This window comes from Budorcas taxicolor, chromosome 16 (assembly GCF_023091745.1).
Source record: "Budorcas taxicolor isolate Tak-1 chromosome 16, Takin1.1, whole genome shotgun sequence".
Lineage (NCBI taxonomy): Eukaryota > Metazoa > Chordata > Mammalia > Artiodactyla > Bovidae > Budorcas > Budorcas taxicolor.
Genome location: NC_068925.1, coordinates 40,298,162 through 40,320,429, shown reverse-complemented (window position 1 = coordinate 40,320,429; position 22,268 = coordinate 40,298,162). Strand labels below are relative to the sequence as shown.

The 22,268-nt window shown below is 38.6% G+C and overlaps 1 protein-coding gene across 1 annotated transcript in view; it reads right to left on the bottom strand.

The window, feature by feature from the left end:
- DNM3 (dynamin 3) overlaps positions 1–22,268 on the bottom strand; it is a 636,190-nt gene that overhangs the window by 436,454 nt on the left and 177,468 nt on the right. The window contains exons 3-4 of the mRNA XM_052654294.1: positions 20,984–21,133; positions 19,333–19,536 (exon numbers count right to left, since the gene is read on the bottom strand). Of these exons, the coding sequence (XP_052510254.1) occupies positions 19,333–19,536; positions 20,984–21,133 (354 nt within the window). The remainder of the gene's footprint in view (positions 1–19,332; positions 19,537–20,983; positions 21,134–22,268) is intronic.

Sequence of the window (22,268 nt, the reverse complement as noted above, 5' to 3'; positions counted from 1 at the left end):
ATACTTAGGCAACTAATAAACATCTCAAATTTTATATGTCCAAAAAAGAACACTTGATTCCCCAAAACATGTTTCTCTCCTAATATTCCCAATCTTAGTAAATGGCATCACCACTGAAACCCTTGGAGTGAACTTGGACTCCTTTCTTTTACTCACAGCAAGTCATCAGTAAACCATCAGCTCTACTTTCAAAATATATCTTGAATCTGACAGTTTCTTCCCTCTGTACCATTACTCTCTTATTCTAAGCCACATCATCCCTCTCCCCACTGGATCTCTTTGCAAGAGTAATGCAACTGATGCCCTTGTTCATACTTGTGCTTCTCTTCTAATCACTTCTTCTCACAGCAGCCAGACTGACCTATGAAAACATAAATCAGATATTGTCTCTACATTCAAAACCCTTCAGCAGCTGCTCATCACACTTTGAACAAAATACAAAGTCTCTGCCATGGCCTAGAAGACCCTACATGATCTGGTTCCACCTACCTCTCTGACTGCAGAGAGTACTTTTCTTCCTCTGAGCTCCATCCTTGATGGCCTTCTTGCTGTTGCTTAACATGTCAAGCCAGTTGTATTGCAGTCCTTTGTGCCTGTGGTCCCCTCTACCTGGAATGCACCACCTACAGATATTCACAGGGCTTGTTCCCTCATTTAGCAGTCCTCTGCTTATGTGCTGCTTCCATGGACCATCTACTAAAATAGCATCCCCAGTATCTCTCTCTTCCTTTCTCCTATTTTATTTTTCTTCATAGCACTTATGATGAGTGGATAGTTGGTCTGTTTCCTCCATTTGAATGTGAATTTCATAAGGCCAACATTGATTTGTTACACTGTATTCATGATGCCCAAATTGATGTACGGCATATAGGAGTTGCTCATTAACTACTTGTTAAAAAAATAAACAAGCAACTACAACAATATTTTAAAATTAGTTAAGGCAATGTAGCCATATTGAAAACTGTTATGAAAAGTAAAAATCACATTAAACCAGTTGAAGATAATATTCACTGAGTGCTTTGGGGAAATAATGAAGCATTCAGATGCAAATGTTAACATGAATGCTTCCAAACCAATTCTTTCTCCAGTATTTATAATATTTGCTCTAGAAGTTCAGTCTTAAGTTTGTCAAGAAGTCTGTTTCTTACACAGACTGATACAGAGATATTCTAGTAAATCTTTTCCTTAAAAAGAATTATGAAGCAAAACCTAATCCAACATAACTTTAACAATGCTTCACCATGCTTAGTACCAAAAAACTTTTTCAAGTAGCTATCACTCCAATTTTTTAAAATCTAACATGTTTATGTTTATCACTGAACAAAGTGTTTAAAACACAGTTGGTGTGAGAAAGATAGATGATACAATGGCAAATTACACCTACTGGTATCAGAGATAGGCTCACATCATGTTCTGCTACTCACCAGCTATTATAACCATGAGCAAGTTCCATAGCTTCTTCAAGCTTTGTCTTTCACTCACTCAGTCAAGTCCAACTCTTTGTGACCCCAGGGACTGCAGCACGCCAGGATTTCCTGTCCTTCATTATCATCTGGAGCTTGGTCAAACTCATGTTCGTCCAGTCAGTGATGACATCCAACCATCTGACTCTCTGTCATCCCCTTCTCCTTCTGCTTTCAATCTTTCCCAGCATCAGGATCTTTTCTAATGCTCTTCACATCAGTGGCCAAAGTACTGGAGTTTCAACATCAGTCCTTCCAATAAATATTCAGAGTTGATTTACTTTACAATTGACTGGTTTGATCTCCTTGCAGCCAAGGAGATTCAAGAGTCTTCTCCAACACCACAGTTCAAAAACATCAATTCTTCAGCATTCAGCATTCTTTATGGTCCAACTCTCACATTCATACATGACTACTGGAAAAAGTATAGCTTAGACTAGATGAACCTTTGTCAGCAAAGTAATGTCTCTGTTTTTTAATATGCTGTCTAGGTTAGTCATAGCTTTACTTCCAAACAAAAGCATCTTTTAATTCTGTGGCTGCAGTCACCATCTGCAGTGATTTTGCAACCCAAGGAAATAAAGTCTGTCACTGTTTCCATTGTTCCCCATCTATTTGCCATGAAGTGATGGAACCAGATGCCATGTCTTTGTTTTTTTTAATTTTGAGGTTTAAGACAGTTTTTTTACTCTCCTCTTTCACCTTCATCAAGAGTCTCTTTAATTTCTCTTCACTTTCTGCCAAAGGGTGGTGTCATCTGCATATCTGAGGTTATTGATATTTCTCTTGGCAATCTTGATTCCAGCTTGTGCTTCATCCAGCCCAGCAATTCTCATGATTTACTCTGCATAAATATACAGCCTTGACATACTCCTTTCCCAATTTTGAACCAGTTGTTGTTCCATGCCTCTGACTGTTACTTCTTGACCTGCATACAGGTTTCTCAGGAGGCAGGTAAGATGGTCTGGCATTTCCATCTCTAAGAATTTTCATAGTTTGTTGTGATCCACACAGTCAAAGGCTTTAGCATAGTCAATGAAGAAGCAGATATTTTTCTGGAATTCTCATGCTTTTTCTGATTCAACAGATATTGGCAATTTGAACTCTGGTTCCTCTGCTTTTTCTAAATACATCTTGTACATCTGGAAGTTCTTGGTTCACATACTGTTAAGTCTAGCTTGGAGGATTTTGAGCATTACTGAAAGGTAGCTGCTACCATCCATGAATGACGCCAGGATTTGTGGCCTCCAAAGGAGAGGAATTTGATCCAGGGCCAGTGACAAGGCTTGATCACTAAGAGCTTTTTGTGTAATAAAGTTTTATGGAATTATAAAAGACATAGAGAAAGCTTCTGACATAGACATCAGAAGGAGACAGAAAGAATGACTCCTTGTCAGTTTTTAGCAAAGAGTTATATACCTATTAGAATGCTGCTAGTTAAGGGAAAGGAAATACCTCAAAACTGATTTGAACCAGGCCCCTCACCCACAACATACATTTTGAGATAACATTGGCACAAGGTGAGTCATCCTAGGCCATAAAAAAATTGACATGAATCTTGAAGAAAAGCAGATTTCCAAACAAATATATAGTTCAACATAGCTTTAAAAAAAGACATTTCCATGAGAAAAATGCATTGGTTAGCACAAGGTTTGAGATAAAGTTCAGGTGGATCAGGTGTCACCATGCAACACAGGATAAGAAGAGAAAATAATAAAAAAACATTTGCCACTTGCAGTTTTATTTCCTTCTGCAGTTTGGGGGCCTCTGACCTCCCTACCAAGGCTATTAACACTCTCATTACCTTGCTAGCATGTGAAATGAGTGCAATTGTGCAGTAGTGTGAACATTCTTTGGCATTGCCTTTCTTTGGGATTCCAGCGAAAAGTGACTTTTTCCAGTCCTGTAGCCACTGCTGAATTTTCCAGATTTGCTGGCACTGAGTGCAGCACTTTCACAGCATCATCTTTTAGGATCTGAAATAGCTCAGCTGGACTCCATCACCTCCACTAGCTTTATTCATAGTGATGCTTCTTCCTAAGTGATGCCCACTTGACTTCCATTCCAGGATGTCTCGCTTTAGGTTAGTGATCACACCATCATGGTTATCTGGGTCCTGAAGATCTTTTTTGTATATTTCTTCTGTGTATTCTTGCCACCTCTTCTTAATATCTTCTGCTTCTCTTAGGTCTACCATTTCTGTCCTTTATTGAGCCCATTTTTGCATGAAATGTTCCCTTGGTATCTCTGATTTTCTTGAAGAGATCTCTAGTCTTTCCCATTCTGTTATTTTCCTCTATTTCTTTGCCTTGATCACTGAGGAAGGCTTTTTTATCTCTCCTTGCTATTCTTTGGAACTCTGAATTCAGATGAGTATGTCTTTCCTCTTCTCTTTTGCCTTTTGCTTCTCTTCTTTTCTCAGCTATTTGTAAAGCCTCCTCAATTAACTGTTTTGCCTTTTTGTATTTCTGTTTCTTGGGGATCATTTTGATCACTGCCTCCTGTATAATATTACAAACCTCCATCCATAGCTCTTCAGGCACTATATCTATCAGAGCTAATCCCTTGAATCTATGTGTCACCTCTGCTGTATAATCATAAGGGATTTGACTTAGGTCATACCTGAATGGTCTAGTGGTTTTCCCTACTTCATTCAATTTAAGCCTGAATTTTGCAATGAGTTCATGATCTGAGCCACAATTAGCTCCCAGTCTTGTTTTTGCTAACTGTATAGAGCTTCTCCATCTTCAGCTGCAAAGAATATAATCAATCTGATTTCGGTACTGACCATCTGGTGATATCCGTGTGTAGAGTTGTCTCTTATGTTGCCGGAAGAAGGTGTTTGCTATGACCAGTGTGTTCTCTTGGCAAAACTGTGTCTGCCCTGCTTCATTTTGTACTCCAAGGCCAAACTTGCCTGTTACTCCAGGTATCTCTTGACTTCTTACTTTTGCATTCCAATCCCCTATGATGAAAAGGATATCTTTTTTGGTGTTAGTTCTAGAAGGCCTTGTAGGTCTTCACAGAACCATTCAACTTCAGTTCTTTGGCATAAGTGGTTTAGGCATAGACTTCGATTACTTTGATACTGAATGGTTTGCCTTGGAAACTGAGATAATTCTGTCATTTTTGAGACTGCACCCAAGTACTGCATTTTAGAGTATTCTGTTGACTGTGAGGGCTACTCCATTTCTTCTAAGGGATTCTTTCCCACAGTAGTAGATCTAATGGTCTCCTGAATTAAATTCACCCATTCACCCATTCCTGTCCATTTTATTAGTTCACTGATTCCTAAAATGTCGATGTTCACTCTTGCCATCTTGTTCCTGTTTGACCACTTTCAATTTGCCTTGATTCATGGACCTAACATTTCAGGTTCCTATGCAATATTGTTCTTTACTGCATCAGACTTTACTTTCACCACCAGACACATTCACAACTGGGCGTTGTTTCTGCTTTGGCTCAGCTTCTTCATTCCTTTTGGAGCTATTTCTCCACTCTTCTCTAGTGCATACTGGACAGCTACCAACCTGGGGTGTTCATCTTTCAGTGTCATTTCTCTTTGCCTTTTCATATTGTTCATGAGGCAATTGTTCTTGAGGCAAGAATACTGAAGTGGATTGCCATTCCCTTCTCTAGTGGACCACGTTTTGTCAGAATTCTCCACCATGAACTGTTCATCTTGAGTGGCCCTACACAGCATGGCTCCTTGTTTCATTGAGTTAGACAAGGCTGTGATCCATGTGATCAGTTTGGTTAGTTTTCTGTGACTGTGATATTTGCTTTGACTCTTCTATGATGGATGAGGATAAGAGGCTCGTACAAGCTTCCTGATGGGAGGGACTGGCTGTGGAGAAACCTGGGCCTTGTTCTGATGAGCAAGGCCATTCTCAGTAAATCTTTAATTCAATTTTATGCTGATAGGTGGGGCTGTGTTCCCTCCCTGTAGTTTGGCCTGAGGCCAATCTATGGTAGAGGTAATGGCAACCTCCTTCAAAAGGCCTTGTGCCAGCATGCCGTGGCTCCCAGGATTGTTGTAGCCAGTGCCCCTGACCCCTCAGCAGGCCACTGTCAACCCACCCCTCTGCTGGAGAGCTCCAGGACACTCACAGGCAAGTCTGGCTCACTCTCTTGTGGTGTCACTGCTCCTTTCTTCGAGGTCCTGGTGCTCACAAGGTTTTGTTTGTGTCCTCCAAGAGTCTCTGTTTCCCCAGTTCCGTGGAAGTTCTGTAATCAAATCCCATTGGCCTTCAAAGTCAAATTCCCTGGGGGTTCTCAGTTCCTTTGCTGGATCTCCAAGTTGGGAAATCTGTTGTGGACCTAGAACTTTCACAACAGTGCGAGAACTCCTTTGGTACAATTGTTCTCTAGTCTGTGGGTCACCTACTCTGCAGCTTTCTGGTAGGGCTAATGGAGACCTTCTCCAGGAGGTGTGGCATAAGTCTCTAAGCTTAGTTTCTCTTACATAAAACTGGGCAATGCTACCTACCTGACAGATACTTGTGGTTATAACATATGACACATAGTGTTATTATACTACCATTTCACTTGAATTAATAATATATGTTGAGGGTCAAATCACATCCCCTAAAATATAAAAGTATTCATTTCATAAAGCAGGTCCTCTATAAACTTTTTTTGGGGGGGAGGGGAACTCTTATGATCCCACAATAAGAGAAGATGCCATGGAAACAGCTTATTTTTTAAGTAGTGAAGAGTCACAAAAATAATCAGAAATATGTACTGTACATCTACCTAGTCTAGCATCCTACTAGATGGTCCAGCATGTAGAATTAACACTATTGAACACAAGCACTTTGCTGGGCTCAATAGATGCCTGATGAATGTCTGTTGAACAACAAATTAATGAATTAGCTAACAAAGGCAGTGACTGAATTTTTAAGACACCTGAGTAAAACTTCTAAATAGCTGGAGGAAGTATTTCTTAGAGAAATCAATGGAAGGTAGTCACCAAGGTGAGAATCATAGCAACCCATGTTAAGAATCCAAGTCTGCCCCTTTTACTCTGTATCTGTGAGTAGCAGTTGGCACAATGCCTTAAACACACTAAGCCAGGTTAAGGATAATCCTCCTTCCACCCAACCCCAGACTCAACCTAGCTAAGGTCTTCTTTCACCTAAAGTTAATATAGTAATTTGCTGGTGAATCTGAAATTATTTTAACTTTATGGCACATTACTAAAATACTCAAAATAATTCTTTCACAATTCTGTTATCAAGCCTCATTAATTCACATTCCTGTAGGCAACAGTTTGGACTACAGAATACTACTGATTGTTCTACACATTTATTATTACTATAACTGATGTACAATAAGCAAAAGAACAGGGACATCCCTGGTGATCCAGCAGTTAATACTCCACGCTTTCATTGAAGGGGTACAGGTTCCATCCCTGGTCAGGGAACTAAGATCCCACATGCTGTGCAGTGCAAACAAACAAAAAAATTAATTAACCAAGTAGTGTCCCATGAATATTTTCAAAAGGAAAACAACTGCTAGCATTTGACTAGCCATTTAGACTAAGAGTTGTCTTTACAGACAAATTTACATCATTTATTTATCATAGCAACCTTTTGAAGTAAGTTTATTATCATTGCATGTCATTTTAGAGTTGAAATAATAAAGTTCAAAAAAGTTAAACAGCTTGCCCAAGAATATATAACCAGGAAGTCACAGATCAGTTTCAAAACCCTGTGTTCTTTCATCTATACCATTTAATAAAGCAATTAATTGAAGAGTGATTTGATGAAGTACAAAGAGCACTAGATGAAGAGGAAGGGGATATCACAAATGCACTGTGTGGTTGCAAATATGTTATTCAACACTGTGTACATCTGACAGGCAACTTAGCCAAATGCATGCACATCACCTGAACAAATGTCCTCACCCCAAAATAGGACCTTACAATAACCAATCTCAAAGTATTCTGGTGAAACTAAACCAAAGTATGTAAAAGTACTTTGAAAATTTAAGACTGGGAAAAATGTATTAAAACATTATATCATTCTGATGATTAGGAATTTGACCTTTCAAATAGTATAGTCATTCCTCTTGAAGTTTTACTAAAAATCCTGATTTAGTTAGTAAAAACATTTTTCACAAATTACTCAAAAGATAAGCTCAACCTTTGTCTAGCTACAAATTTGTGACATTATACATACACTGGGAGAATAATTCATCATGAAACTTATTTCAATATAAAACATGTATAACTCTGTCCCAGCATTTTAGTAACACTTATTTTGAAAAAAGATTTTACTTTTAAGATCATTATGCAAATAATTTATAATTAACTTATCAATAGAAACTTCCTTCTCAAGTATATAGTCAAATACATCCAAATCCTGCCTAATTGAAAATAGCCTATGTCAAATAGGCTTAATTCAGTGCAAAGCAGCTACTGCCTAAAATAGACCATATTTCAGAAAACTATATAATTATGTACCCTGGTGGATAAGATTATAATTCAGGTATCTTGAATAAAAAATTATCCTCTATTATCTAAATAGGTCATCCTCTTTAGCTAAGGGCAAAACTTCAGGAAAAGTGTACATGAAGTGATGAGAACATACTTTCAAGCTAGCCAGATCAAACCTGAAGACTAACAGGGTGACAGATGTCACAATCAGATTACCCTCATCATCTCAACTCAAATATCTTTTATATGGAAATGTCCTGATTTCCATATAATGGCCTATAAAGTTACATAGGATTAGGATAAAGAATATTGGACTAGAATAAGGAATGGTGGAATACAACCTCTGAAAAGATCATTCCGTCATAAAAGCAACAATAATACAGACAATAGTTGTCAAAGTCAAATTTTTCAGACGTCTCAAAATTAATCAAAGGCTTACAACGAAATGAGGGGCATTTATTCAACAAAATCTCTGGATCTCAGGAAAAACAGAAAGATTTGTGATGTTTCAACTTTCCCTATTCCCATTCCCCTCTCCTTAGCTCTGCAGTAAACTTAAAGACCAAAATCCCAAAATTATAGTGAAAAAACTAGCATCCCGAAGCTACTGGAAGGACTAGAATGGGGTTGGAATACATCAGAAGTACCACTTTCAGAGAACTATAATTATTTAACTTGTCTAGTAATTAAAATATTCATTTATAGGGCTTTTCTTTATTTTACCTGGCTCAGAGTTTCCTCAGTAAAAATAGCCTTTTCCCCCAGGAAGCATGTGGAAAGCAATAAGTGGCAATTGTTTAACATAACAGCTGCCTCAGGCAGCAGTAACAGTTGGGGCAAAAAAAAAAAAAAAGATGATAACCAAAAAACTTTAAAGGAAAATTTGGGGAACCAGATGGCCATTAAGGCCTTTGAATTTTGTATAATCTAGAATCTAGCAGGCCATGCCTGGGGTTATATAAATTCTCAGGAAACATCTCAGAAAGCCCTAAACTCTCATCTCTAGCTAACCTTAAGGGTCTACACAAGCAGAAAGTGAAAACTAAGGCACAGCTGTAAACCACCTGCACACTGAAGGCATATTCCAAAATGCGCATCAAATTCTTCAGCAAATGCTAGGAGACCTCCTGGCTTTGAGCATTTAAAAAAATCTCTGTCCCAATAATTAGCTGACCAATGAGAAAATTGAGTAAAGACTTTAATGACCACAAGCAACAAAAAATACAGACTTTATAGAATTAGCTCAGGAAAATTACTAAGCAAATAGCAACAACAACCAACAACAAAAACAAACATTGGAGGAGGAGAGGAATCTGATTTTGAGTGGTGCCACATTATACTACTTAAAATATTCCATTTTCAACAAAACATTATAAGATGTATTAAGAAAGTATACCTCAGGAAAATATTCAATAGAAACTGTCTCTGAGGAAGTCCAGACATCAAACTTACTAGACAAAGATTTAAAATCAGGTATTTTAAATATTTTTGAAGAACTAAAGGAAGTCATATATAAATAACTAAAAAAGTAAGAGAATGATATTTCACCAAATATCAATATAAATATAGAGATTAGTTTTAAAAAATAAAGTCTGGAGGTGGAAATTAAAATAATAGGAATAAAACATTTCCTAGAAATATTCAACAGCAGATCTGAGCAAGCAGAAAAAAGAACCTTCAGACCAGTCAGCTGAGATTGTTCCTCTCATCTGAGGATTAGACAGAAAAAAGAAGAAAATAAAGGAGTAAATCAAGTATATGAACATACATTTAATGGAAATTTCAGACAGAGAAGAAATGGGAAAAAAGAATAGTTAAGGAAATAATGGCTGAAAATGCCCCAAATTTGATGAAAACTAAACTACACATTCAGAAAGCTCAACAAACTTCCAGAAAACTAAAAAAGCAAAGAGATTCATACCTATAAACATCATAATCAAACATTCAAAAGACAAAGAGAAAATCTTAAAAGCAACAAGACAGAAGAAATTCAAAGGATCTTCAATGAGATGAACAGCTGATATCTCATCAGAAAATTATGGAGGTCAGAAGGCAGTAAGGAGATACCCCTCATCCAAGGTAAGCAGCAGCAGCTGTGCTTTGCTGGAGCAGCCATGAAGAGATACCCCCACGCCCAAGGTAAGAGAAACCCAAGTAAGATGGTAAGTGTTGCAAGAGGGCATCAGAGGGCAGACACACTGAAACCATACTCACAGAAAACTAGTCAATCTTATCACACTAGGACCACAGCCTTGTCTAACTCAATGAAACCAAGCCATGCCTACAGGGCAACCCAAGACAGGCGGGTCATGGTGGGGAGGCCTGACAGAAAGTGGTCCACTGGAGAAGGGAATGGCAAGCCACTTCAGTATTCTTGCCTTGACAACCCCATGAACAGTAGGAAAAGGCAAAATGATAGGATACCAAAAGCTGAACTCCCCAGGTCATTAGGTGCCCAATATGCTACTGGAGATCAGTGGAGAAATAACTCCAGAAAGAATGAAGGGATGGAGCCAAAGCAAAAACAATACCCAGTTGTGGATGTGACTGGTGATAGAAGCAAGATCGGATGCTGTAATGAGCAATATTGCATAGGAACCTGGAATGTCAGGTCCATGAATCAAGTCAAACTGGAAGTGGTCAAACAAGAGATGGCAAGGGTGAACGTCGACATTCTAGGAATCAGTGAACTAAAATGGACTGGAATGGGTGACTTTAACTCAGATGACCATTACATCTACTAACTACTGTGGGCAGGAATCCCTCAGAAGAAATGGAGTAGCCATCATTGTCAACAAAAGAGTCTGAAAAGCAATACGTGGATGCAATCTCAAAAAAACAGAATGATCTCTGTTCATCTCCAAGGCAAACCATTCAATATCACAGTAATCCAAGTCTATGCCCCAACCAGTAACACTGAAGAAACTGAAGTTGAACGGTTTTATGAAGACCTACAAGATCTTTAGAACTAACATGCAACAAAAGATGTCCTTTTCATTATAGGGGACTAGAATGCAAAAGTAGGAAGTCAGAAACACCTGGAGTAACAGGCAAATTTGGCCTTGGAATGTGGAATGAAGCAGGACAAAGACTAATAGAGTTTTGCAAGAAAATGCACTGGTCATAGCAAACACCCTGTTCCAACAACACAAGAGAAGACTCTACACATGGACATCACCAGATGGTCAACACCGAAATCAGATTGATTATATTCCTTGCAGCCAAAGATGGAGAAGCTCTATACAGTCAACAAAAACAAGACCAGGAGCTGACTGTGGCTCAGATCATGAACTCCTTATTGCCAAATTCAGACTTAAATTGAAGCAAGTACGGAAAACCGCTAGACCACTCAGGTATGACCTAAATCAAATCCCTTATGATTATACAGTGGAAGTGAGAAATAGATTTAAGGGTCTAGATCTGATAGATAGAGTGCCTGATGAACTATGGAATGAGGTTCATGACATTGTACAGGAGACAGGGATCAAGACCATCCCCATGGAAAAGAAATGCAAAAAAGTAAAATGGCTGTCTGGAGAGGCCTTACAAATAGCTGTGAAAAGAAGAGAGGCAAAAAGCAAAGGAGAAAAGGAAAGATATAAGCATCTGAATGCAGAGTTCCAAAGAATAGCAAGGAGAGATAAGAAAGCCTTCTTCAGCGATCAATGCAAAGAAATAGAAGAAAACAACAGAATGGGAAAGACTAGAGATCTCTTCAAGAAAATTAGAGATACCAAGGGAACATTTCATGCAAAGATGGGCTCGATAAAGGACAGAAATGGTCTGGACCTAACAGAAGCAGAAGATATAAAGAAGAGGTGGCAAGAATACACAGAAGAACTGTACAAAAAAGATCTTCACGACCCAGATAGTCATGATGACATGATCACTAATCTAGAGCCAGACATCTTGGAATGTGAAGTCAAGTGGACCTTAGAAAGCATCACTATGAACAAAGCTAGTGGAGGTGATAGAATTCCAGTTGAGCTGTTTCAAATCCTGAAAGATGATGCTGTGAAAGTGCTGCACTCAATATGCCAGCAGTGGCCACAGGACTGGAAAAGGTCAGTTTTCATTCCAATCCCAAAGAAGGGCAATGCCAAAGAATGCTCAAACTACCACACAATTGCACTCATCTCACACTCTAGTAAAGTAATGCTCAAAATTCTCCAAGCCAGACTTCAGCAATACGTGAACCGTGAACTCCCTGATGTTCAAGCTGGTCTTAGAAAAGGCAGAGGAACCAGAGATCAAATTGCCAACATCCGCTGGATCATGGAAAAAGCAAGAGAGTTCCAGAAAAACATCTATTTCTGCTTTCTTGACTATGCCAAAGCCTTTGACTGTGTGGATCACAATAAACCGTGGAAAATTCTGAAAGAGATGGGAATACCAGACCACCTAACCTGCCTCTTGAGAAATCTGTATGCAGGTCAGGAAGGAACAGTTAGAACTGGACATGGAACAACAGACTGGTTCCAAATAGGAAAAGGAGTACGTCAAGGCTGTATATTGTCACCCTGCTTATTTAACTTATATGCAGAGTACATCCTGAGAAATGCTGGACTGGAAGAAACACAAGCTGGAATCAAGACTGCCAGGAGAAATATCAATAACCTCAGATATGCAGATGACACCACCCTTATGGCAGAAAGTGGAGCTAAAAAGCCTCTTGATGAAAGTGAAAGAGGAGAGTGAAAAAGTTGGCTTAAAGCTCCACATTCAGAAAATGAAGACCATGGCATCCGGTCCCATCACTTCATGGGAAATAGATGGGGAAACAGTGGAAACAGTGTCAGACTTTATTTTGGGGGGCTCCAAAATCACTGCAGATGGTGACTGCAGCCATGAAATTAAAAGATGCTTACTCCTTGGAAGAAAAGTTAAGACTAACCTCGGTAGTATATTCAAAAGCAGAGACATTACTTTGCCGACTAAGGTCCATCTAGTCAAGGCTATTGTTTTTCCTGTGGTCATGTATAGATGTGAGAGTTGGACTGTGAAGAAGGCTGAGCGCCAAACAATTGATGCGTTTGAACTGTGGTGTTGCAGAAGACTCTTGAGAGTCCCTTGGACTGCAAGGAGATCCAACCAGTCCATTCTGAAGAAGATCAGCCCTGGGATTTCTTTGGAAAGAATGATGCTAAAGCTGAAACTCCAGTACTTTGGCCACCTCATGCGAAGAGTTGACTCATTGGAAAAGACTCTGATGCTGGGAGGGATTGCGGGCAGGAGGAGAAGGGGACGACAGAGGATGAGATGGCTGGATGGCATCACGGACTCAATGGACATGAGTCTGACTGAACTCCAGGTGATGGTGATGGACAGGGAGGCCTGGCGTGCTGCGATTCATGGGGTCGCAAAGAGTCGGACACGACTGAGTGACTGAACTGAACTGAGAAGGCAGTAAGATGGCATGCTCAAAGTGGTGAAATAAAGACCATGAACTAAGAATTTTCCCTCAAAAATTAAGAAGAAATTAAGAGATTCTAAGACAAATAAAAACCAAAAGAACCCCTCACTAGCAAATTTACCCTTCAAGAAATACTAACTGAAGTCTTCCTGGCTGAAATGAAAAGACACTAGACAGCAATACAAATCCACACAAAGGAGGAATACTGGTAGTCCAGTAAAGAGTCTGCATTTTTATTGCAGAGGGCAATAAATAAATAACAAATAAGTACATAAACAGTCAATCAATTTAAAAAAATCCACACAAAGAAATAAAGAACATTGGTAAAGGTAACTACAGTTGACCCTACATATTCACTGTTTCTATACCCATGATTCAACAAACCATGGATCAAAAATATTCAAAGAAAATTCCATAAAGCTGCCAAAAGCAAAACTTGAATTTGTCACATACCAGCAACTATTTACATAGCAATCATATTGCATTAGGTATTATAAGTAATCAAGAGACAATTTAAAGTATTTGGGAGGATGTATATATTCTACAAGCAAATATCGTGCCATTTTAAATGAGGGACTTGATTCAGATATGTATTAGAACCAACTCCCCATGGATATCAAGGGACAAATGTACATAAATAAATGTAAAAGAAAATATAATGTATCTGTGTGTCTGTAACTTTTTTTCTCCAAACTGATTTAAAAGAAAACTACAAAAACAATAATATCTGTGTTGATAAGCACATGATGTATAAAGATAAATTGTGTAATAATAACAACACAAAGGAGAGGGATGGACTGGAGCTCTATGGAAGCAAAAATTTTGTATACTATTGAAATTAAACTGGTGTTGACCTAAACCAGATCATTCTAAATTAAGAGGTCAATTGTAATCCCATAGCAATCACTAAGAAAATAACCTTAAAATACTCAAATAAATGACACAGTAATTAAAATAATACTTTAGAAAATAATTTTTAATAAAAAATAAGGCAATAATAAAGAAATATAAAAACAAAAAATATATAATATATACATAAGATAGTAAAACAACAGCCATAAATTCTATCAGTAATTACATGGAAATGGACTAACACTCCAATCAAAAGGAAGATATGGTTGAATAGGCTTTTTAAATTTGATCCAACTATATACTATTTACAAAACATACATTTTATATTAAAAGAAACAAATAGGTTGAAATTGAAGGATGGAAAAAGTTATACCAGGCTAACAGGTACCAAAAGAGTTGAAGTGGCTAAAATCAAACAAAACAGAATTTAAGACAAAATTGTTATGAGAGAAAAAAGAGAACATTATATGATGATCAAAAGGTCAATCCATCAAAAAGATATAATGAGTACAAATACACCTAACAACAGAGTCATAAAATATATAAAGCAAAATTCAACGAACTTGAAGGGAGAAACAGACAATGTATCAATAATAATGAGAGACTTCAAAATCTCATTTCAATAATAGAAGAACAAGACAGAAGAACAAGAAGGAAACAATATTTGAATGGCATTATAAACCAATAGACCTAGAAAACATCGAGAACACTCAACAGCAGAAAAAAAATACATTCTTCTCAAATACACATGGAACATTCTTCAGGGTAGACCATATGTTAGGTCATAAAATAAGTCTGAATAAATTTCAACGGATAAAAATGACACAAAGTATGTTCTCTAATCACAGAGGGATGAAATTGGGAAGACAGAGAGGGTAAATAAATGTATCTATTTGTCAACCCCAATATACTATGTCTCTATATCTCATATTCTAAACTCAAGTTGCATAGAGTCCTACAGCATCTTCTTTTCTCTTTTGCTTATTTTACTACAAATATGAACACTACTGCTGTGGGCAAGAAATCAACCTCTTCCTTTGGAGCTTCAGTAATGTCCAGGACCAGCCAAAGCCTCAGGATAGCAGTGCACAAAAGTGGGTCTCTGGTAGAGACCTAATAACCAGGCAAACCTGAGGGTTCTCAAGTACAACAATGTTCAGGAGTTTCAGCATTGAAACTAGGATACAAAAACAAATAATAAACCCTGAGGTTAGCAAGGAATTTCTAGTAACTAAGCCAAGTAGTGTACTTAAGAGCCTTCAGGCAATGAATTTATTCTCTTTAGCCATCACTATGCAAAAGCAGACAAGGAAGTAGAATACCATGGCATTGAATATTTTCTCTATTCCTATAAAATTATCAATTCTCTGCAAAGTTACCTGTCAATTATCTGCAAACTTTAAAAAATCTGTTCTTAGGACTACTGTTTACAGGATATAAAAAATTGGGGTAAAGATGGGCTATCTTTAAAAGCAGGAGTTAAAAAGAGCTGTAAGAAACGAGGTTCATTTGGGATAAATTCATGAATATTCATATGGCAATTTCTAAGCAGTATTTAATAAAAATAAGCTTGTAAAATAAGCCAGGTCTGTAACAGAAAGAGAGGCCTCATTTAACTTTCTGGACATAGATTTGTGGCAGATAGACTGGGGATATCATTTGCACTCCTCCATAAAGCTTCACTATGAACAAAGCTAGTGGAGCTGATGGAATTCCAGTTGAGCTATTTCAAATCCTGAAAGATGATGCTGTGAAAGTGCTGCATTCAATATCCCAGCAAGTTTGAAAAACTCAGCAGTGCCCACAGGACTGGAAAAGGTCAGTTTTCATTCCAATCCTGAAGAAACGCAATGCCAAAGAATGCTCAAACTACCACACAATTGCACTCGTCTCACATGCTAGTAAAGTAATGCTCAAAATTCTCCAAGCCAGGCTTCAGCAACAGGTGAATCATGAACTTCCAGATGTTCAAGCTGGTTTTAGAAAAGGCAGAGGAACCAGAGATCAAATTGCCAACATCCGCTGGATCATCAAAAAAGCAAGAGTTCCAGAAAAACATCTATTTCTGCTTTATTGACAATGCCAAAGCCTCTGACTGTGTGAATCACAATAAACTGTGGAAAATTCTGAAAGAGATGGAAATATCAGACCACCTGACCTGCCTCTAGACAAACCTATATGCAGGTCAGGAAGCAACAGTTAGAACTGGACATGGAACAACGACTGGTTCCAAATAGGAAAAGGAATATGTCAAGGCTGTATATTGTTGCCTTGCTTATTTAACTTATATGCAGAGTACATCATGAGAAACGCTTGGATGGAGAAAGCACAAGCTGGAATCAAGATTGCCGGGAGAAATATCAATACTCTCAGATATGCAGATGACACCACTACTATGGTAGTAAGTGAAGAGGAACTAAAGAGTCTCTTGATGAAAGTGAGAGAGGAGAGTGAAAAAGTTGGCTTAAAGCTCAACATTCAGAAAACGAAGATCATGGCATCCAGTCCCATCACTTCATGGCAAATAAATGGAGAAACAGTGGAAACAGTGTCAGACTTTATTTTGGGGGGCTCCAAAATCACTGCAGATGGTGACTGCAGCCATGAAATTAAAAGATACTTACTCCTTGGAAGGGAAAGTTATGACCAACCTAGACAGCATATTAAAAAACAGACATTACTTTGCCAACAAAGGTCCATCTAGTCAAGGCTATGGTTTTTCCAGTGGTCATGTATGGATGTGAGAGTTGGAATATAAAGTGCCGGGAGCCAGCGTGAGGAACTCCGCCCGTGGAAAAGGTCATGAGGAAGGAGGCTCGGCATACACAAAAGTGGGATCGAGCCTCAGGAGACCCCCTGTTCCCGAGTATCTACCCCCCCAAAACCAGAGTCTGCCTACTTTACTGCTTTATGCTCTCACCTACACCTCTGACTTTACAGGGGGCTGTCCCCCACCACCTCTCTTGGAGAAGTAGTTAACTTACAGCTCCAGTTAATAAAAATTCCTGGGCGTGACAAGAGTGTTTCAACTTACAAACTCCTGTGAAAGTTCTGTAGCTTGCCTGACAGGCTCGTCCAGCCACATGTGATTGTTCACAGCCTCCCAACTGTGAGAGGCACGAGATGCTTTAAACTTTCTAAATACAGATTCTTTTGAGAAGTTAGAAAATTATTAGTATAGTATAGTGGGTTGATTAGGAATTATATTGGTGAAGGGTTTTTCATTTGTTGGGCCAATATTTGGTGCCAAGTCTCCATATTCCCTGCCCTTATACACATAAATGAATATAACTAGCATATAGGAGAAATAGGTATTAACCTTTGATATTAATCATGTTAAACTTTAGGCTAAATTCGTTTCTCGATTGTAACCCACTGCACCTTCACCCTATAGTAATGCAACTTTATCTGGTGCCTTCGGAGGGTAGAGCCTGGTTTAAGAAAATTCACCCCCGGAAGAATAAGTTTTCTGGTTGACTGACCATTATCAGAAAGAAAAGGCCATAAAATGTCAGCAGGCCTCATGGCCAGAAGATGATGTAAAGCCCCTAAGACCTTTCTATACATTTGTATAAAGCACCTGATTTTGATAAGGGTCAGGTCTGCTGACCCCGCGTGACTCTGTATTCATCCCTATGTATAACAAAAAATATATAAGCAAAACTGAAAAATAAAGAAATCGGACCAGTTCCTGGAAAGACTGGTTTCCCTCGTGTGGTCTTTTCTCGTTCTCTTTTTTTCTGGTTGAATTCCCATCTGGAGCGTGGAGGCTCGCCATGTCTACTTACTTGCCCTGGCTTCTAAGACCCACGCAAGAGGGAGCCCAAGGCAGGCCATCCTCTGCTATTCAAGCAGGCACCAGTGGCCTACGTAGATGGTGCAAACTCCTTGCCTTGGAGTTTTATTGGTTTTCCACATAAACCAAGTTATTCAGCACCTTTTCTCCACTAATATTTCCTACTACACCATCATTTTCTAATCTCTCTTTATATCTGTAATTAAATAAGTTTTTTCCTAGGATGCTGACTCCATCCCCCCTTTGAATTCCCTGGATCCACTGGGGCTGAACCCCAGCAATAAAGAAAGGATTCTTTTGAACTGTGGTGTTGGAGAAGACTCTTGAGAGTCCCTTGGACTGCAAGGAGATCCAACCAGTCCATCCTAAAGGAGATCAGACCTAGGTGTTCATTGGAAGGACTGATGTTGAAGCTGAGACTCCAATACTTTGGCCACCTGAAGCAAAGAGCTGACTTATTTGAAAAGACCCTGATGCTGGGAAAGATTGAGGGCAGGAGGAGAGGAGACAACAGAGGATGAGATGGTTGGATGGCATCACTGACTCAATGGACATGGGTTTGGGTGGACTGCAGGAGTTGGTGATGGATAGGGAGGCCTGGCATGCTGCGGTTCATAGGGTCGCAAAGAGTCAGACATGACTGAGCAACTGAACTGAACTGCACTGATGGAGTTACAGCTGAAGTAAGTGTGGACTTCTCAAGGATATGACTATGCTGCACTCTCTAGATTCCACTGATGGAAGTGCTAACTCTTTTCCATCAGATAACCTGATCTTGTCTCTTCAGGACAAGAAGGTTTATGAGACAGGAGTTTAGTATCATTTTTATAACTAGATTCCAGCCCCAATCCATATTCTGGCTCTCCCAAGCCACTAATGCTGAAGAAGGAGTCCCAGTGATGTTCCCCATCTAGCCACCTGGAACTTCTACCTGCTTTGTTTCAAGCTCCAGTCTCAGGGATATAGGTTTAGACTATATTCCCCAGTTATTTTTCTTTCAGCATCTTAAATACAAAAGAGCTAACAACATTAATAATGTCTAATGTAAAGGTCTTCCTAAGGGGATCAATGGTAAAGAATTCTCCTGCAAAGCAGGAGATGTGAATTCAATCCTTGGATCAGGAAGATCCCCTAGAGAAGGAAATGGCAACCCACTCCAGTATTCTTGCCTGGAAAATCCCATGGACAGTTGAGCCTGGCAGGCTACAGTACATGGGGTTGGAAAAGAGTTGGATACAACTTAGCAACTATGAACAACAATTTAACTGATAATGAAATAAAGTCATGAGATTTTGTATTATCTTGAAATATACCCAAACTCTTGACATTTGAAACCAATTCCCTTTCATCTAATGGGCCACACACTCACCTTGAGGATCAACATCTTTCGCTAGCTTCAACGCATCTGAGTTTGCAAGATCGGTGTTGGCTGGGGTAACAGCCAGAATCAGACAGTTCTCCCGTGTGATGAACTGCATAATCATTTCTCTGATCTGGTACTCAATATCTGGAGGCTGATCTCCCACGGGCACTTTAGTAATTCCGGGTAGGTCAATCAGGGTTAGATTTAACACTGTGGAAAGGGAAAAAGAGCCTTACATGTACCATCCACACTGAAAGATAGCAACAATGCAGAATCATGTGTTATTTTCATAGAAATGAAACAAGCTGAGCTTTATATAACGTGTATCTAAAGAGTTCCAACTCATGTGCATAGAATAAAACAGGACAGAATTCAAACTGGCCTTGCAAATCTTCTCTATTTTTATGATATGATTGTGCTAGGCCAAATGATCATTTTAACATAATTTAAGAAGCACTGATTTGCATACCTAATAGCTTTCTCAGAGAGCTGCCATGTTTGTAACTAGGGACCTATAATTCAAACATGGAACAATAAGCAAATATACTGTCTGTCTTGCACTTCCCTTCAAATGGTGTAAAAATTCTCAGAGTAAGGTTTGTCCTTCCTTTTAAAAGCATTATGCATTATTTACAAAGTGTTAGCCACTTAGCCTGGGCTTCCAAGGTGGCTGAGTGGTAAGGAACATGCCTGCCAATGCAGGAGACATGGGTTCGACCCCTGGGTGGGGAAGATTCCCTGGAGAAGGAAATGGCAACTCACACCAGTATTCTTGTCTAAAAAAATCCCATGGACAGAGGAGTCTGGTGGGCTACAGTCTATGGGGTCATAAAGGGTCAGACTCAACTTAGTGACTAAACAACAGCAACAAGTCGCTTAGCTTATTGGAAAGCAGTTAGTCATGAAGTTAGTGTGTAGCCTCTACAGCCACACTTACAGAGCACCATTTTGGAAACCCAGGAAACTACTAAGTCAGTGACTCCAGCCCTGACCTGGCTATCATTCTGTCTATACACAAAAGCTCCAAGTCTCTCTATACACTTGGCTCCAAGTCCTCTTGGGAAGTCATAATTGAGCATTTCATGGTCCAATTTAAAAGCAACAAGCTGAGGAGAAGATTAGAGATGAAAATCTGTCCCAACAAAATCTTAGTCATTCTGGAGGCTATTTATTCTGTATTACCCACCAAGAATTGGTTATCTAATTTATAAGTTTTTGCTGACAGTCTGGAGAGAAAAAATCACAGTTGATTCCTCAGGAAGAGAATAAATAAGAATATATAGGACTGAAAGAAAATTCATTAAAGAAAACTCAACCATAGAACCAAGCACCTCTAAGATTTTTGCAAAAGCTGAAGCTACTAAAAATGGACATTTTCATGCATTCTTCTTTGGAATTCTAAAAGTTTAAAATATATATAAAGAAAACTTTGTAAAATAATGTACTCAATTCTCTTTTACAAATTATCTCCTTCTGACTCCCATAAATAATTCTATGAGCTGTTTGGGTTATATCATTTACTGAAGTACCTAAGCACAATCTTAGACACCAAGATTTTTTGAGAGGAAAAAAAAAGCCATTTTACATAAATAATGTATTAACATACATAGTAAAAATTTTTAAGGACAAGAATTTGGAATTTTGTTATTTTACTTACCATGTGGGGAATAGACTCGTAAATTAATGGGTATGGAGGAAATGCCTTTATTCATTCCAGTTACTCGATCTGTTTCAGCTTCAATCTCATGGCGAACTTCATCAAAATCTGTAAATTTTTTTCCTTTGCAGTGTAGAAATTCAGCATATTCTATAAAAGACAAATTAATACAATCTAAAATTCAGGTATTTTTGCAGTAATTATAAGGAAACAATGCTTCTTTAATTACAAGTCAAAGTATCCAATATTGCCTCTTCAGCCATCATAATGAGAGAACATGGAGGTAACTAAAAAGCACAGTTAACACTTGAGAAATGTCAAACATAGTACAAATGCTAATGGTGCAAAATTGCTAATTTTCAGATTAGCAATTAAGTATTATAAGCAGTCTTTAAACTGTAAAGCCTATTAAATAAAGAGAATTTTGGCCCTCCAAATGATATAACAAATAACAGCAACCAATTGTCAAAGAAATTAGAGCTGGAATATAAAAAAGCCTACTTATTAATCCTATTAACATGTCCTTTCTGAATATCACCACTTTATCATGATGGATGCTAAACCTGGAATGTTAGGTCCATGAATCAAGGTAAATTGGACATAGTAAAGAGGAGGTAGCAACAGTGAACACTGACATCTTAGGAATCAGTGAACTAAAATGGACGGAAATTGGCAAATTTAATTCAGATTACCATTATATTTACTACTGTGGGAAAGAATCCCTTAGGAGAAATGCAACAGCCCTTATAGTCAACAAAAGAGTCCGAAATGCAGTACCTGGGTGCAGTCTCAAAAACAACAGAATGATCTTGGTTTGTTTCCAAGGCAAATCATTCAACATCACAGTAATCCAAGTCTATGCCCCAACCGCTAATGCTGAAGAAGCTGAAGTCGATTTTATGAAGATCTCCTACAAGACCTTCTAGAACTAGCACCAAAAAAGAAAAAAGATGTCCTTTTCATCACAAGGGATTGGATTGCAAAAGTAGGAAGTCAAGAGATACCTAGAGTAAAAGGCAAGATTGGCCTTGGAGTATAAGATGAAGCAGGGCAAAGGCTAATAGAATTTTGTCCAGAAAACATACTGGTCCTAGCAAACACCCTCTCCAACAACACAGAAGACAACTCTTCACATGGACATCACCAGACGGTCAATACCGAAATCAGATTGATTATGTTCTTTGCAGCCAAAGACAGAGAAGTTCTATACAGTCAGCAAAAACAAGACCTGGAGCTGACTGTGGCTCTAATCATGTACTCCTTATTGCAAAGTTCAGGCTTAATT